The 18,219-nt window shown below is 41.6% G+C and overlaps 2 protein-coding genes across 7 annotated transcripts in view; one reads left to right on the top strand and one right to left on the bottom strand.

Moving 5' to 3' along the window:
- GABPA (GA binding protein transcription factor subunit alpha) overlaps positions 1-6,242 on the bottom strand; it is a 44,698-nt gene extending 38,456 nt beyond the window's left edge. The window contains exon 1 of one of the 5 annotated variants that reach the window (XM_033232216.1): positions 6,025-6,242. The gene's annotated coding sequence lies outside the window, so the exon portion shown is untranslated. Of the gene's footprint in view, positions 1-1,033; positions 1,250-4,289; positions 5,081-5,516 lie in introns of those variants that run through there. The other 4 variants (XM_033232215.1, XM_033232218.1, XM_033232217.1 and 1 more) reach the window with 4 other exon arrangements.
- ATP5PF (ATP synthase peripheral stalk subunit F6) lies at positions 5,969-16,718 on the top strand. Of its 2 annotated transcripts, none has more exons than XM_033232223.1 (4): positions 5,969-6,106; positions 11,462-11,638; positions 15,868-15,992; positions 16,541-16,718. In XM_033232223.1, exons 2-4 carry the CDS (start codon positions 11,475-11,477, stop codon positions 16,576-16,578), a joined length of 327 nt encoding a protein of 108 aa, XP_033088114.1. In that variant the 5' UTR covers positions 5,969-6,106; positions 11,462-11,474; the 3' UTR covers positions 16,579-16,718. The 2 variants fall into 2 exon arrangements, with proteins under 2 accessions (XP_033088114.1, XP_033088113.1); XM_033232222.1 differs by having other exon boundaries at positions 6,104-6,242.
- The last annotated feature ends 1,501 nt before the right edge of the window (positions 16,719-18,219 follow it).

Raw genomic sequence — 18,219 nt, 5'->3', positions numbered from 1 at the left:
TGACAGGACAACTTCATCAATCTACTGGATTTACTGGGATATTTTTGGGACCAATCGCGATCAGTAAGTTACCTCAAAATTAAGTTAAGGGTCTGTTAACTATATTAAAGCAACTCAGTCTCAATAAAAGATTCAAACCTGAAGCTTAACATGGAGATGAACTATGTTTATTCAGCTAAAAGTTGTACCTTAGTAGCATAATTTACTGCAAAGTATCACACTGATACAATGACATGCAAATTAATCAGCTAGGATTTGATACAAATGATGTCTCTATAAATGCAATATTATAAAACAGCAAAACAAAGTAATATAGATACACATATTATTTCCCTGATTACACACAGAAAATTTTTAATGATTTTTTTCAGATGTGGTTTTATTTTAAACAAATCACTACTTCAGTTTTTAATTATCCCATGTAAAATTTTTATCTATTGCTTAAAACCACTGATACAAAAACATTAGAATTTTAAAAATGCTAAGTAATGCACAAATAGCTATATATACATAGATATTTCTTTGTGGACATTTCTGAGGTGTTACTACTGTTAAGTACCAGGTTCTGTTATTAAATACCGCCCTGTAGGTCAATAAATTTGTCTTTGGACTCCACATGTAATTTCAGTCCACAGCACCTTCTGAGAGGTTAAAGTGTATGGCACATCTAAAAAGAGGCATACCTTTATAAGGAATGCTCCACTAAATTTTGTATTCCGACATTTACGAAACAGTTGTGTTCCCACTTACAAGATTTGACGAAATGAAGAATTTAAATATTCATTTGCATTAATAACCATTACTCACTGAGCATCAGGCACTGCATTCAAATGTTTTGCATAGAGCAATCTTATTTTGAGCCCCATCTCAACAAACGCTATTCAGAGGTGATGCTAAACCACCTGTGGCTCCATGTCACAGTTTTGGTGTATCAACCTAAGTAGGTATCATTCCAGATGCGGATGAACCATGGTTGTTCAGATATAGGCTCTGTATTGCGTATATCAGTACCACAGCCACCACCACCCCTTACCTGGAGTACTGCAACAATCTCCTAAAGGAGGTCCCTGTGTCCACTCTTGTCCCCCCCCCCCCCAAGTCTATTCTCAGCCAATAAAACAGCCAGAGTGTGATCGTTTTTAAAACGCAGCTAGGGCCAGATATCGTGCCTTATACCTGTAATCCCAACACTTTGGGAGATCGAGGAGAGGGGATGTTTGAACCCAAGAGTTCAAGACCAGCCTGGGCAACATAAAAAGAACCTGTCTCCTATATTTTAAAATTAGCCAGGCATGGTAGTGTGCACCTGCAGTCCTAGCTATTCGGGAGGCTGAAGTGGGAACATCTTGAGACCAGGAGTCGAGGCTGCAGTCAATGATGATCGCGCCACTGCACTCCCTCCTGGGCAACAGCGAGACCCTGTCTCTTAAAACAAATAAATAAAAGTAGAAGGTCCATAAAAGTAGAAGAGGAAATTGGAAGAGAGGGCCACAGTGATTCAATGTGAAGACTTGCTGGTTAGCTGCGAATGGCTTTGAAGATGGAGGAAAGGAGCTATGAGTCAAGGAATGCAGGTAGCTCCTGAAAGCTAGACGAGGAACAGATTCTCCTTTGAAGGCTTTAAAAAAACAGGACTGGCAGCACCTCATTTTAGCCGAGACCTACTTCATATTTCTGACTCCAAAACTGTTAAGATAATAAACTAGTGGTGTTTTTAAGCCACTAAATTTGCATACTTTGTCACACTCACATTAAGAAACTGTCTCCCTTTCCACTTTCGAAAGGGCTATAACTCTCCTCAGTTCTCAGTATCTCCAACTATGGGGTAGCTGGTTTTTTGACAAATAGCTGGCATCCAAATCTAGACTGCCTGATACAAAATGATCTAACTTTCCCCACATAATTAACGTTGCTCTCAGGCTTGCCCTTAAAGGACAAGTAATAAAAGGGTAAGGTTCTCCACTGGGATGGACACGTGCACATGGAGCAGACTGCGCAGGCTCCGTTCACACGCCTATCTAGCAGACAGCACAGGCTCCAGCAGGCTTCTTTTAGGGATGATGAAAAAAATGAAGACCCTGTGGTTTTCTTTTTTCTTGCTGATGCTGGCCTAATAAGCCTTCCCTTTCTCCAATAAAGCCTATTCCTCAACTGGTGCTATGTGTAAAATTGTGGAATTCATCCTGAGTGCTAAAGAAAACAGGTGGAAACCCAGTAGGGATCTACCTTGAAGGACAACATAAGCTTCACAGGGCAGGAATATGTGTTCACAGACATATACAAAGTACTCTGAAGAGTGGTACTGTGTGGTACACACAGGTGTAGATATTCAGCAGGCACTCCACCAATATGTGTTGAATAAATATTCGAATAAGAACTATTTCACACCATATAAAATGAACTACAGATGCCTTAAAGGATTAAACATACAAGGCAAAACTATGAAACAGAAGAAAATGATGGGGACATTTTTGTGGTCTCAGGATAGAAAAGGATTTCTTAAATAAAATTCCAAGAACATAACCGTAAGGAGAAAAATCTGATTACATAAAAATCAAGATTTATGTTCAACAGACAGGCTACAGAATGGGAAGATATTTCCAATACCCAAAAGTGACAATGGAATAGATAATGGCCTGGAATTTGATAACCAAAAAAAGGGACAAATTAGAAAAGTAGCCAAAGCCTAGGAAAAGGATATTCACATAAAGGGAAACCAAAATAACTCATGATACAAAAAAAATGCCCAAATTCAAATCATTCAAAAGTTCAATTTAAAACAAGAAATTACCACTTTATACTGCGTGTGTGTGTGTTGGGGTGTGGGGGAGGCGGCAAATGTCAGAAAGTTAAATAACGAGCGCAGTTAGCAGCAACATAAGATTCCTCCCCTGTCTCTTTAGCTGTGGTGCACACAGGTGTAGATATTCTGCAGAAAAGTATATCAAGCATACTTACACCTGCAACCCAGCAATTTCATCCCTAACTAAGCATTCCAGAAAAATTCTCCAATTGGTTAACAGGAGTGACTGATAATGTTCAGGGCAGCTTTGTTGGTGACAGCTGGTGCCAATCCAAGTGTCTATGTTAACAAAGTATTACTCAAAGAAAACACGGAGAAAGCATAAACTATGGAATTTTAGCACTGATTAAAAGGAAATAACGTCCACACAAAATAAATAAATCATAAAAAACTGTTGTTTACAGAAAACAGTGAGACTCAGGTTTGCAGCAGAATAGCTTTAAAAAATCACTTATTTCCAGGGCTTATAAAGAGGTCCACTCTCATCTCCACAACCAATTTTTTAATGATTAGAAAACATAATTTTCTGCAAACTTTGGCAAAATAGAAAAAAAAGCATATGATGTAGTCAGAGGTTGAGAAGTGGGCCTAATGACTTGTCAACAGGGACACCTGGGGCTCCCCTAATATAAACACTAAAATAGGAAGTTGCTACAAAGAAATTTATCCTATGATCTTTCAAAAGATTTACAGACCAATCCCTCGAAAGTGCCAACTAGAGAAAAAAACAAAACAAAAACTCATGCCCTTTTGGAGAGAAAAAAAAAAAAAAAATATATATATATATATAAAACTCAGTTTCTTAAATGATCTTTCAAAAAATATTACTCAGTCTCTTAAATAATCTTTCTTTCTCTCCAGGTTCTCTATCTATGCTTAGTCTAGAGAAGCAAAACAGATTTGAGAAATAGTCCAAATCTTACATATGAGTTTTTGAGTGAGTCTTATCTCTTTTTCTAAAACCAATTCCCCAGGCTTCTACGTCAACACTTAGGAAAACTGAGAGAAAATTACTAGCAGTTTCTCCATCTAAGGGCTGCCCCCGCCAGAACTGCACAGAACAATTTCATATACTTTCACTGACACTCTGGTTCTGCTGGATTAAATCCAACCTGGGGTTGGGAATGTTTCACAAGATGGGATACAAACTAAACTTGAATTTAAGGAAAAATTCTGGGAACAGCTAATGTCTTTTAAAACACAGATAGATGTAACATTCCCTTTTGAAACTACAGATAAATTTGAGAATTGTCCTTCATTGGAGTGCGTTATTAATTACAGAACTTAGAACATTTTTTCCCATTATAAATATAAGTGGAGTGTAGGAGTACCTGCGAGATTTACTGCGCATTTTCCTAAGTTATTAAATAAATGCTTTTCAGTGTCTGAGGAAATTAAAAGACATTTTTATTTCAAAAATAAAGGTAGCAGTTAAGAAAGAGCAAAGCATGCATATCTATGTAATGTAAAGACAGAAAGCACATACCGTGAAAGATTCACAGTTGGGATCCCCAGGTGAAGGGTATATGGGTGTTCACTGTATGATTTTTTCCCCAATTTTTCCATAGGTTTGGAGTTTTATATATAAAGAGTTGAGGGAAGGCTAAAGTCAACAGTTTTAATTTAGTACTCAGTCTGATGACTTACTTCAACCTAACATCTAGCTCACGATTTGATTACTTCATTACCATACATGCTTCATGACAGATGCTCTTGTATACACAATTCAGGTAAAACTGACTTAAGTCCACCCAGCGTCACTGTCTGGGGTCTAAAAATAAAGCAGCTTGGAAAGCCTGGAGGGAACCCTGAGAGACAGGCTGGTCCCTCAAGCAACTGCTGAAGAGTTGAGCGGTTTCTTCTGAAGTTCAAGATAACACTACCTAAGAATGTTATCACCGCCTCGTTCTACAATTCGCTCAAGTGAATCCTGCTAAATCTTTGCTCCTCTCACGAGTCAGCCCTACTGCTATTAGTGGAAACTACTTAGGAAGTGAACTTTATGTCTAAATTTCTAATCATCTTGCAGTGTAATATTAGGCACTGACCTCTCGGTCCGCTAACCTGATCAAACTGGGGTCCCTAAATCCAAACACGCACACACAGCGTGTCTTCCAGCACACAAAAAACTTTAAAAGTAGACAACCCATTGTTATCTCCTTGCTTTACTTCCTCGCTTAAAAACAAACACACAAAAAACCAAACCCAGATGACTACCATATACGCTGATAAATGATTTTCGTGTAACTGTGTTGTTCTATAAAGACACTGGATTTGAAGTGAGTGAATCGCTGAGTCCCGCGATGAGACAGGGTCTGCATTTTGCTCTTAAAATCTCGGGGGCATCAGGACTACATCCCAGCTGAGCAGGCTGAGACTGCGGCGGAGCGTGGACCGGCGAGGAGGGGACGCGGAAGGGAGGGAGCGGCGACAAACGACCCGTCCGGCGCGGGTCCCGGCGGCGCCCGGTCCCCCCGGGCTCCAGGCCGCTCGCCCCCCGCCCCTCCCCTTCACTCCCCGCACAGCCTCTCCCGCCCCTCCCCACCCGACTCCCTCAAGTCTCCACGAACGGAAATGGGAGTCACAGCGCCGGGGACCAGCGGAAACAAAACACAGAGGCGGCCGCGGGGGGGCCGCTGTGGGGGAAAAGGCCCCGGAACGAGGCCGGTCCGCGCGGGCCCGCGTTCCCCTCCTTCCCGGCGGCCGAACTCACCCACTCCGGAATCGGCCCTGTTGCCCCCGCCCGCACTCCAGAGCCGGCTGAGAACGGCAGCGGCGCGGGCTCCACGTGCAGCGTCTCTCCGGGTAAGACCTGCAGCTCCCGCGACTAGAAGTGTGAGGCCCCAGGGCCCTTCCCGCGGAATCGGCGCTAAGAAGCCCCAACCCCCCTCCCGCCTCCCAGGCACCTCCGGGTCCAGGACTACAACTCCCAGCAGGGTGCGCAAAACGAACGCCCAAGGCAACGGAGGCTCACGAGGCACAAGGAAGCACAACGCCCCAATCCGCTTTGTTTTACACAGTCTCACTTTCCCTGCACCATTATACACCTCGATAACCCTAACGAACAGGACGCTGACTCGGAGGGGAGCTTGAACTAGGGGAAAGGCCAGTCAAAGGGCGCATGCGTACAGAGCAAGGTTTCAAGGAGGGGAAAAAGAACGGGTCAAATTAGGGGAAGAAAAGATGGCGGAGGCTTTGCCAGGGGACCCGGAAGCACTTACCCTCCACTTCCTCCTCCTGTTTGGCTTCTGTCTCACCTAGACCCGTCCGGTCGCAGACTGTCTCCGAGACGCTTCCTGTCCGGTGAGCGTCGACCGACTGAAACGGCGGCCCATAATGCATTGCGATGGCGGGTAGGCGTGTGGGGGCGGAGCCAGGGCCGGAAGTAGAGCGGTGGCGGCGGCGGCGGAGGCTTTGGCAGCTCGGGACTAAGTGCAAGGTGACTGGGAGGGTAGCTAGATCAGCGTGGCCTCTTGGGACTCCAGTTCTGGGTTTCTTCACGAGGCCTGGGCTGCCTCTCACCTTTACTCTGCTAGGAGGAGAGAGCAGCTCTGTGTCCTGGATACCTTCACGGCCTGGCCCGGGGTCACAGCTGACCTCTACGTTTCTAGACCTGGGAGTTTGCCTAGACCCAGAAATAAGATCGATACCCTCTCTGAGGGCTAATGGGGCGGCGAGGGGGACAGGGAGGCCTGGGGGTCTCGGGCCCGCATCCTGGCTGGGGCAACCCAAGGTCAGGCGCGCGGGAGAGGTTTTCGGCCAGGCCTACCCGCCCCGGGCGCACGGGACCGTCTAAGCTACTTAGGCAGAACGTGCACAATAAGAGGGAAAAGAATAGTTACAATCTTGAAAGTTTGCATCCCACCTATAAACGATGATGGTGCTAACACTTCGTTAGGCGACTTTATGGATTGTTCTTAGGAATATGCATTGAAGAGGCAGCGAACCTACTAACCTTTGGCCGGTCAGTCATCACTATAAATAGGAGAACCATGCCCCTGCCCACGACGAGGCCTCTGCTCAGACTAGTGTTTTCTTACTGCTGCCTTCCCCAGTCTTTCTGATCATGTCAGACGCTATCACATTCTCTTGTGGCACCCGATGGTACTGGAATGGAGAATTTATGTCAGGTGGTATTTCACAGCTATTTGTGTAATGACTGTTTTCTGCGTGTCAGTAGACAATACGCATTCACTAATCAGTGAATAAAATGAAAAGGATTAAAGGAGAAGGAACAAGTTTTGATATGAGATTATGTGTTCATTCTTTGGATGAGTTCGTAGTACTTATAAGGGAGAAGAGAACTGTTGAATACTGTGTATAGATTTGGGGTTCAGGATGAATACTAAAATTAGAAATGAGATTAGGGAATCATAGGCACTTAAATAATTGAAACAGTGAAAGTGAAGTTTACCCATGTTGTAGCAGGAATAACATCTATGCAGTCAGACTTAGAGCAAATTAACTGTGTGACTATGAGCAGCTTAACCTTTCTTAGATGTAGTTTTATCATATGTAAAGCAGGGATAAGAACACTTTCTTCTAACTCTTGAGTATTGCTGTAAGGGTACAAGGAGAGGATATATATGGAAGTATATATATGGCGGCATTCCTGGCTTTGTACTCACAGTATATAGGGCCGAGCAAATGTTGGGTGAACTTATTGCTGAATGTTAAGCATGTCCTTAGTTTGCCAGAAGGGAAAGTAGGCATTGAGTTGCACAATTTTTTTTTTAAAACATATTTGTGTTAAGTTAGATTTAGCTGTGTAACTTTGACCAGATAATTCTAATCCTAGTTTCTGTATGTTTAAACATAGGAATGATAATAAGTGGCACATGACCTTGTGAAAGGTCATTTGTTGTTTGCTTGTAGCTTTTTCTCAAGTGTTTTTCCCTGATGGGGTACAAAAGTGATATGTTATGAATTCTTTAATTTCTTCAAATACTTTGCTTTCATTCTGTCAGGTGAAGCATATTTTGATTGTATTGATTGTAGGATTTCTTTTTTTTTTTTTTTTGAGACAGAGTTTCGCTCTTGTTGCCCAGGCTGGAGTGCAATGGCACGATCTTGGCTCACTGCAACTTCTGCCTCCTGGGTTCAAGCGATTCTCCTGCCTCAGCCTCCCCAGCAGCTGGGATTACAGGCATGTGCCACCACTCCCAGCTAATTTTGTATTTTTAGTAGAGACGGGTTTCTCCATGTTGGTCAGGCTGATCTCAAACTCCCTACCTCAGGTGATCCGCCCACCTTGGCCTCCCAAAATGCTGGGATTACAACAAAGTGCTGGGATTACAGGCGTGAGCCATCGTGCCCGGCCTGATTGTTGGATCCCCTCCCCTCCCCTTCCCTCCCCTTCCCTCCCCTCCCCTCCCCTCCCCTCCCCTCCCCTCCCCTCCCCTCCCCTCCCCTCCCCTCCCCTCCCCTCCCCTCCCCTCCCCTGCCCTCCCCTGCCCTCCCCTCCCTTCTTGACAGGGTTTCACTCTGTAACCTAGGCTGGAATGCACTGCAGCCTCTACCTACCAAGCTCAAGTGATCCTGCCTCAGCCTCCCAAGTACCTGGGACTATAGGCACCCACCATCACACCTGGCTGTTTTTTTTTTTTTTTTAGAGATGAGGTCACACTGTGTTGCCTAGGCTGGTCTTGAATTTCTGGGCTCAAGTGATCCCCCTGCCTTGGCCTCCCAAAGTGCTGGGATTACAGGCACCAGCCACTGCACCTGGCTCATTGTAGGATTTCTTTTGATAATTTTTACATGCCATTCCAGAGTTTGTCAACCCTGGCATTATTGACATTTTGACCAGATAATTCTTGTGGGTGAGAGGGCTGTTATTGTCGCTATAGAGTGTTTGGTGGCATTCCTGGCTTTGTACTCATTATAGGCCAGTAGCACTCAGCTTGGTGAGAACAACCAAAAATGTCTAAAGACTGCCAGATGTCTCCATGGAGAGAAAAATCTCACCTCTTCCCTCACCCCCAACCCCATTTTGAGAACTACTGTGCTGCTCTACAGTTTTCTAGCTAGTGCTTCTCAAACTCTCAGTGGTAAAGGGCCATTCTCACACCCGCTCTTGTGGACACTTCTGAGTACAGTGAAAATGAATTACAAAAGAAATGAAATTTAAAAAACAAAACAATGAAGTCACTTAAAATACAACATCTAATTTTTTAGAGACAGGTTCTCTCCATGTTTCCCAGTCTGGTCTTGAACTCCTGAGTTCAAACAATCCTCCCTCCTCAGCCTCCCAAAGTTCTGGGATTGCAGGCATGAACCACCACACCCGGTTCATAAGCTCTAATTTTTTTATTTTTAAAATCAGCAAACAAATTACCTCTTGAGTTGTTATAAGTTTCTAAATGCTTATTTCTAATTTCTTTGTTTGTTTTGAGACAGGCTCTTGCTCTGTAGGCCAGGCTGGAGTGCAGTGGTGTGATCCTGTCACTGCAACCTCCACCTCCCAGGTTCAATGATTCTCCTGCCTCAGCCTCACCACGAGTAGCTGGGATGACAGGTGTGCCCATGCCTGGCTAATTTTTTTTTTTTTTTTTTTAGTAGAGATGGGGTTTCACCATGTTGGCAAGGCTGGTTTCGAACTCCTGGCCTCAAGTGATTCTCCCATCTCAGCCTCCCAAAGTGCTGGGATTACAGGCATGAGCCACCTCGCCTGACCTCTAAATACTTATATCTAATTTCTGTGTTACTTTAGACCAATAACATAGTTTGTATACTTCCACTAGTCCTATTATGACTTAGTCGAAGTCCAGTGTCAACGTGATGATGACTGGTATTGTCATTAGGAAATTCGGGAAGGGCATGGAAGCATGTTAGCATATCAGGTTTTCACTTGAAGATTCAGAAATTTTGCCAGCCAGGGCAATATGGCAAGACCTCGTCTGTACAAAAAAATAAAAGTAAACATTAGCCTGGTGTGATGGCACATAAGTGTGCTCCCATCTGCTTGGGAGGCTAAGGTGGAAGGATTGTATGAGTCCAGGAGGTCGAGGCTGTAATGAGCTGTGTTCAGCCTGGGCAACAGAGTGAGACCCTGTCTCAAAAAAAAAAAGAAGATTCAGAAATTTTACCAGGCTGTGGTGTATTGTGAGCATTTTGTCACCATTCCAATATGGGGTTTGGCAAGCCCTGTCAATTTATAGACTCGGCCTTGATCTGAGAAAAATGTATTCTAATTATTTATGGTCTCTTACTCCTTTTGTTTTTTTTTTAACCTTTTGAGATGGAGTCTTGCTGTGTCATCTAGGCTGGAGTGCAGTGGTGTGATCTGGGCTCCCTGTAACCTCCACCTCCTGAGTTCAAGTGATTCTCCTGCCTGAGCCTCCCAAGTAGCTGGGATTATGGGCATGCGCTAGCACGCCCAACTTATTTTTGTATTTTTAGTGGAGACGGAGTTTCACCATGTTGGGCAGGCTGGTCTCAAACCTCTGACCTCAAGTGATCCACCTGCCTTGGCCTCCCAAAGTGCTGGGATTACACACACAAGCCACCGCGCTCGGCCCTCTTTATTCCTTTTCTTCTAGAATTCCTGTTTGCACCTATTTGTTGTAATTTGGAATACTTTTTGCATTTGATCTTTAAATCGCTGAAGTAAATCTCAACAGGGATTGTCCTCTACTGAAATGTTTTAGTTAGAAAATAATATATTTTAGCTTAAGGAAGTCTCGGGATTCGAAAGTCTTTAAGTCCTTATTTTTTATTTATTTATTTATTTTTGATACGGAGTTTTGCTCTCGTTGCCCAGGCTGGAGTGTAATGGCATGATCTCGGCCCACTGTAACCTCTGCTTCCCGGATTACGGTGATTCTCCTGCCTCACCCTCCCGAGTAGCTGGGATTACAGGCGTGCCCCACCACGCCCAGCTAATTTTTGTATTTTTAGTAGAGATGGGGTTTCTCTATGTTGGTCAGACTGGTCTTGAACTCCCGACCTCAGGTGATCTGCCCGCCTCGGCCTCCCAAAGTGCTGGGATTACAGGCATGAGCCACAGCACCTGGCCATAAGCCCCTATTTATAAAGTTCAGACTTCCATCTCCTTCACCAATTTATTTCACTGATAAAATTGGACTGCCAGACCCTCCCCCGTGTCATGCACAGCTCATTTGGTCTGGCTGCTGTTTTTCTTTGCTGGTTCTTCTGGACTTTGATTTAGTTGTTACAGTATTCTTAAATGGCTGGAATCCTGTTGTAACAGACAGAGCAGTTTCTCCCTCTGTGGGCCTGAGAAGTCCACACTTTCAGGTCATCATGCCTGGCTGAGGCATGGGAAACCTTGTACATCAGTTTGGGGACCAGTGTGTTTTTCCTGTTAGGAGTGGACAGTGTTGCAACAGTCTACCTCTGCTGTTTTCTCTGATCCAAGACTAAGTTCAAGGGAGAAAAAATACCTCACCTCACATTTTGTGCTCTAACCCTGATGAAGCTTTAGGCCTGAGTTTCTAACTATTCCTATATCCCAGGGACTTTTGGTTAAGACCTAAAAATCTTGCAATGGGGAATGAGGAGGAGAAGGGAACTGTGGTCAGGTATAGACTGAGATCTGATATGATGTAATTCTTTAGCAATTAGTAGAATTTGAATCTCATGATATATTTAGAGGTGATTTCTAGTAAGTATATTAACATTTCTGATGTGTGTTTTCAGTAACAGAATCAGCATGATTCTTCAGAGGCTCTTCAGGTTCTCCTCTGTCATTCGGTCAGCAGTCTCAGTCCATTTGCGGAGGAACATTGGTGTTACAGCAGTGGCATTTAATAAGGAACTTGATCCTATACAGAAACTCTTTGTGGACAAGATTAGAGAATACAAATCTAAGCGACAGTAAGTGAATAAATAACTACAGTGTAAATATAAATATTCAAAGTATGTAAGTTCCAAGGTGGTAATAAAAAATGACGTGGTATTTGAAAGTGTCAGACCTTCACTGAGCTCATCTCTGACACAGAGGTTCATTAGGTAACCTCAAAAAAGAAGGTAAGGATCTTGACTTTTTTAAGTTATAAACTATCTTCTTCGTACTAGTTATAAGGGAAAATCCTATTAAATCTATTATCATTTAAAATATATCCTTACTGTAATGTCATGTATTATTAACCACATCAATTCATAGAAATACAGAGGGTCTTGGAAATCATTTAGCAGCTAAGTTTGAAAGAAGTAACTCCCTTAGACATTGATTAGCCTAAGATCATAAAACTAATTGGGGAAAAATGTATTATCAAAGCATATTTTAGCCCTCAATTTAGTGGCCTTTCTGTGACCTCGTAATTTGAGAGAAATGTATAAGCACAGCTCTTTTTTTTAAAACACTGTTTCCATAGTTATAGATCTCTGAGAATATATATTAAAGGACAAAAGACTCTGAAATGACATAATGTAAGTCCAAGAAAAACAATTGTAGAACCCTAGTTTTGGAAATGAATGGCCACCTTAGCCGTCATCAGGTCCAAAGCCCAAATCTTAGGAAGAGTGATGTGCATCAATTCATAGTTCCATTTTATTTCATATAGTTGTCTACTGTGTGTAAAGCACTTGGCTGTTAACTGTGATGGGCCACAGGGCATTTTTACAATATTCTTAAAGTCTGACAGGAGTAGAAAGCTAGGAAGCAAATAAATACAATATAAGGTAAAATGAGTTAGGGGCTAAGATAGGGAAATGTTGAGTGCTTGGGGAGTTCATAGGAAAGAATACTCCTTTCCAGCTAGAGGCATTTTAGAGGCTTTTTGGAAGGCATTGTTTGGGTATTCATCCCTCTTGAGAATCTCATGGACAACTGTGGATCATCTTCCCAGTTTAAAGAAACAAACGTGAAGAATTTACTGACATGATTTTGCTTGTAGCATGAAATGGTTCTCAAACCCACAGGAGGCCTTCAGTAGACAGTAAACCCAGGAGTTTACTCTAGGTTCTAAAGATCAGTGTATGAAGGTTGGACAGATAAGTGAGGGTAGGAGGAGAGTATCTTTTAGGAGGAAAGAATGGTGTGAACTAAGGCATGAAAACTAGAAAGCACAAAATAGATTTGATGAATGGTATAATTCTGTTTCCGTGAAGTATAGGGTATATGAAGAGTGTAAGGATGGTATAGGGTTAGAATGAGGGATGATGGAAGGCCTTGATTGTAGACTGAGAAAGTAAGATATGTGGTAGGCATTCGTGAGAAATTAAAGCTTTCTGAACGTGACTGGGGATGGAAGAAGATTACTCTGAATTAGGAGGATAATTTTAACCAGGGTATTGAAAGGTTGGAAATGGGAAGAGAGCAAAGATAGACATGTTAACAAAATGTAACCTAAGCATTAGTTGATGAGAACCTTGACTTTATAGCAGTGGTAATGTAAAAGTGACAGAGTCAAGACATGGAAACACTGATGACTGGTTTTGGTGAGCTGCTGGAGAGGAAGAAGAGAGGGAACAATAAAAGAAAACTGACTTTGAGGCGAGGTAACTAACAAAGGTGTTATTATTGCCAAAACTGAGGAGAGATAGTGAAGGGATTAGAGTGTAGTAAGTTACTAGTAAAATGTAGTAATTAAATGTAGTAAGTTACTTTGACAACACTATAGATGTTACCCCAGTTTTATATATGAGAAAACCAAGACTGACAGTTAGAATTTGCCAAAAATCATACTATGAAGTAACCAGATGTGTAGGACTCGTCAGGGAATTTTGAGTGTCTTCTGTCCAAATGTGGTGTTACCTTATAGTATTGATGCTGTTTGCATCATTTTAACTGTCCTGAAAAGCTTCTCTAGTAAGAAGTGAATTCTTAGGTGTACCCGAAATCTAAGGAGTCTTGTTTGTGGGTCATTGATTGGTTTGTGCAAACACACACGGAGAGTTCTGAGGAGAGACCCTGGGCTGGCATCCAGCACTGCCACTAATGAGCTCTATGACCTCGGGCAGGTTTACCTTCTGTAGGACAGTTTTCTCTTACTAAAATGGGGATGATGATAGTACTTACCCATTTCATAGGATGTTATAAAAATTAAATGATTCAGTGCCTGGTATTTGCTAGTGAAATGAACAGGTGTCTTCTGAGTGACCGCTTTGTCCCAGTCACCATGTGAGAGCCTAGGGATATAGTAATAAACAAGATAAATAGCAAGACTTACATTCAGTTGAGGAGGTAGATGACTTCTGGCCTCTTTTTATCACAAGAGTGCATATTAAAGTTAAAATAGCCATCATTCATCAGTAACCAGTATTAAAGTATCTAGTTGAAGGATCTATTTAGAACCACACTGTCCATTTCGGTTGCCATTATCCATGAGACTATTCAAATTCTAATTACAATTAAGTGTATATATAAATTCAGTTTCTCATTTTCTCATTCATGTTAGCTCTATTTCTAGTGCTCAATAGCCACATATGGCTAGTGGCTACCACATTGGACAGCACAGACAGAGTATTTCTAACATCACAAAAAGTTCTATTGGACAGTGCTAATCTGAAAGAAAATTGGATCTCTAACAAGAAACATTGTTAACAAGTTCTTAAATTGGAGCCACCTATGTATTTTTTTGTGCACATTCTCCCAACTTAAATAAGACTCTATACTCTTTGATCATAGACATGTGTAAAAATGTTATTACACTTGAAGGAATTTTCACGTGTACATTTTTTTACGTTTAGAATATTGTTCATTGCTAGGTAGGCAGTAATATTTACAACAAAAACAGAAGAATTTCTTCAAAGAATTAATTAGACCCAGTTGGCCCTGCTGCTGGTCCATGATGCTATATTTAGTTTCCCAAACTGCACACATCTAATTTTGTCATTTTATTGCTTAGCAAATAAAATACAAACTCCCAGGCTTAACATTCCAGGCCTCCCATGATCTGGGCTTTGCTGATTTTCCATCTAGATCCGTAGCATTCCCTACATATAGCCAATCCTTTACCACCTCTATGTCTTTGCTTTCTCCATCTTGGAAGGGCTTAACATGCCTGATGTTTCTCAAATGCCACCTTTTTAAAATGAAATTTTCCCTGATTAGCTTTGCAAAAGTAATCTCTTCCTCAACTTGAATAGCTTTTTGTTAAACCATGTCTTTGAAGCTCACCACATCACTCCTTTACAGCATAAATGTTTATAAACATGTAATTTTTTTCTTCTAAATTGCAAAATCTCTGAGGGTAGGAAATAATTTGCTTCTTTAATAGGACCCCTATTGTAGAAACTTAAGTCACTAAGTTCTTTAAAAGCCATTTAGTGATGACTGACTTAAAGCAAAGGATAATAGTAGATAATAATTGAGTATTCACTGTGTGCCGGGCACTGTGCTTAGAGGTATGTGTGCATTTACACCCTTGTTTGGTAGGAACTTCATATTTAGATGTGGAAACTAAAATTTGCAGGCTCTGTGCCTTGCTCAGGTTTACAAAGTTGCTGAATAGTTGAACTTACACTCAAATGGAACCAGTCTTTGACTCCAGAGCCCGTAGACTTAACGATACACCTTATTGCAACTTAGACCCTGAGAAATTCTGACTTAGTGTCTGTGATACTAAGAAACCTTGAATGTTAGAGATTTGTTTGAGGTTACCTCATTTATGTGAAACCTCATCATAATAAAATAGTTTGAATTGAAATTGAAGTGGAAATACTTCTTTTCTTTCTGAAGTTTTTTCTTTGACTACATGAATGCTTTAAAAAGGTCTATTGGCCGAGTGTGGTGGCTCACGCCTGTAATCCCAGCACTTTGGGAGGCCGAGGCGGGCAAATCACAAGGTCAGGAGATCAAGACCATCCTGGTCAACATGGTGAAACCCCCTCTCTACTAAAAATACAAAAATTAGCTGGGCATGGTGGCATGTGCCTGTAATCCCAGCTACTCGGGAGGCTGAGGCAGGAGAATCACTTGAACCAGGGAGTTGGAGGTTGCAGAGAGCCAAGATCATGCCACTGCACTCCAGCCTGGCGACCGAGCGAGACTCTGTCTTAAAAAAGAAAAAAAAAAGATATATTGAAATGTGGTGAAGAGTAATTTTGTTTTAGTAAACTAGTACATAAAATTAATTTTTGTTTGCTCATTTACTTAACAGGACATCTGGAGGACCTGTTGATACTGGTCCAGAGTATCAGCAAGAGCTGGAGAAGGAGCTTTTTAAGCTCAAGCAAATGTTTGGTAAAGCAGACATGAATACATTTCCCACCTTCAAATTTGAAGGTACATCTTGTAAATCACAGATTCATTCTTGTGGGGGATAAGTGAAGAATATTTACCCTTACTTGGATTTTTAGAGAATCGAATGACAGTGTTAACATGTGAATTTATTAGGACCATGATGTGTGCCTGAGAAGCTGCCGGCTAAATGTTTGCCATTAGAATAAGAGCAGTATAGGAAATCACATAACATAGCGATTAAATGGTGGGGATCTGAAATTGAATTGCCTGATCCTGAATCCTGACAATCACTTTCAGTTGTGTAATCTTGAGTAATTAACTGGTGCATGTTTCCTCATCTGACAGTTGGGGAGAATTATAGTATCTTCCGCATACGTAGTTAAATGACATAATATGTGCAAAGTCGATTAATGTAATGTGTGGCGCATAGAAAGTGTTGCATAAATGTTTAGCTATATTTCTATGTAAATGTTTACAAACAGTAGATATTTACTAAAAAAACAGAAGATTGATGAGTTAAATCTTGAGCATTTTACATAATCCATTTTACTGCAGTATAGCTAAGCTTGACCCTTTTTTCCCCTTCTTAGATCCCAAATTTGAAGTCATCGAAAAACCCCAGGCCTGAAGAAATAAAGTAAAATTAATCTGGTAATTTGTCATGGGTTAGCTGTACAACTAGTTAGATGTTTCAGAATAAACATGGATTTCATAACTGTCAAATGTTCTTTTAATTCTGAGTCCAAATAAATTATTTGGTGATGTTGAGTGTGTTCTTGATGAGTTAAGTTCTGTGTGTTAGGGATGTTTTTAGATCCTTTCATTTGGTTATAATTAAGCAGATGAAGACCTTGGATAAATTAGGCACAACTTGCCCATCACCCTGCTTGTCGTGGAGGGATGTTACCCTTCCTTTAGAACATGAAGAAATGGTTTATAAATTCTTTGTCATAGCTTTCTCAGAAATCTGAGTGTAATTTTTTTTATATGTCCTGGAACGTCTATTGTGTTTTAACTTTGATCTCCTCAAATGTTAAATAATTTTCTCCTAGTAACCCAGGTCCCTCATCTTTGCTTGCAGGTCACAGTGTATGTTACAATTCTGTTCAGATTGATGAGGGAAAGGTAGGGATGAATGGGGTTCTATAAAGGAACTTACTTTAAAAGAGTAAACTATATGGTGTTGTTTTGTCCTAATAAGAAGAGTTCCAACAGATACATTCCAGATAAGTGTCATATCAGACCTGGTCAAAATTTTAGTGACTATAACTGGCTCTCAAGGAAGTTATTTTAAAAAAAAAATTTAATGGTCAAAATCAGGCTTACAAAAATGTAAATTTTAAAGGAAAAACAGCCATGTCTTATTAGTATTTGACAATATCTCTGATATATGTTAAATATAGGTCTTTAATAGATCTTTAAGATTTTCTGTAAAAGTGTGAAGCCAACAGTGTTCTGTTTTTTTTTTTCGGAGATGGAGTCTTGCTATGTTGGCCAGGTTCAAGCAGTTCTCCTGCCTCAGCCTCCCGGGTAGCTGGGATTACAGGTGTGCGCCACCATGCCTGGCTAATTTTTGTATTTTTAGTAAAGACAGGGTTTCACCATGTTGGCCGGGCTGGTCTCAAACTCTTGACCTTAGGTGATCCACCCACCTCAGCCTCCCAAAGTGCTGGGATTACAGGCTTGAGTCACTGTGCCTGGGCCAAAGGGAATAGATTTTTATTATGGCATACTGTAGCTGAAGGCAAAACCTGCTAGGGAATACCTTTTTGAAAGATCTACAGATATTTCCTAATTATGTAGATACGATTAATATGCTGTGTAGAGAAGGAATTGGGGAGGGCAGTACAGTAGGAAGAAACAGCCCACTTTTCTTCAAATGTGGCTAAGCAGTGACAGAGCAGTTGAACTACTTTTACTTAAATAATTGCAGGCGTTGGAACAGAGAATCCGGTATTTAATTATGGCACTATCTAAAGGTAATCGTGGAAGTCTAGTTGGGTCTTCCTCTAACCTACCCTGAAACAGCTCTCCTCCACCCACCTGTGGCTGCAAAGCCGTCTTGTGTCAGCTGGAACTGCCAGTCAGTAGAGAACAAACTGACCTTTTCTGCATATGCTTCCTCTCCCTGTCTCTTTACCTCCTTCTTCGTTCAGAGTCCAGCTGAATTTTACCTTTTATCAGCTAACACATACTTATCTCATTCACACATTTTCTACTTGTCTCACAACTGTAGAATTGCTTGAATATCCCAGTCGCTTTGTTCATT

Source organism: Trachypithecus francoisi, unplaced genomic scaffold, assembly GCF_009764315.1.
Source record: "Trachypithecus francoisi isolate TF-2019V2 unplaced genomic scaffold, Tfra_2.0 Lachesis_group14, whole genome shotgun sequence".
Taxonomy (NCBI): domain Eukaryota; kingdom Metazoa; phylum Chordata; class Mammalia; order Primates; family Cercopithecidae; genus Trachypithecus; species Trachypithecus francoisi.
This window is presented reverse-complemented; position numbering and strand designations above follow the sequence as displayed.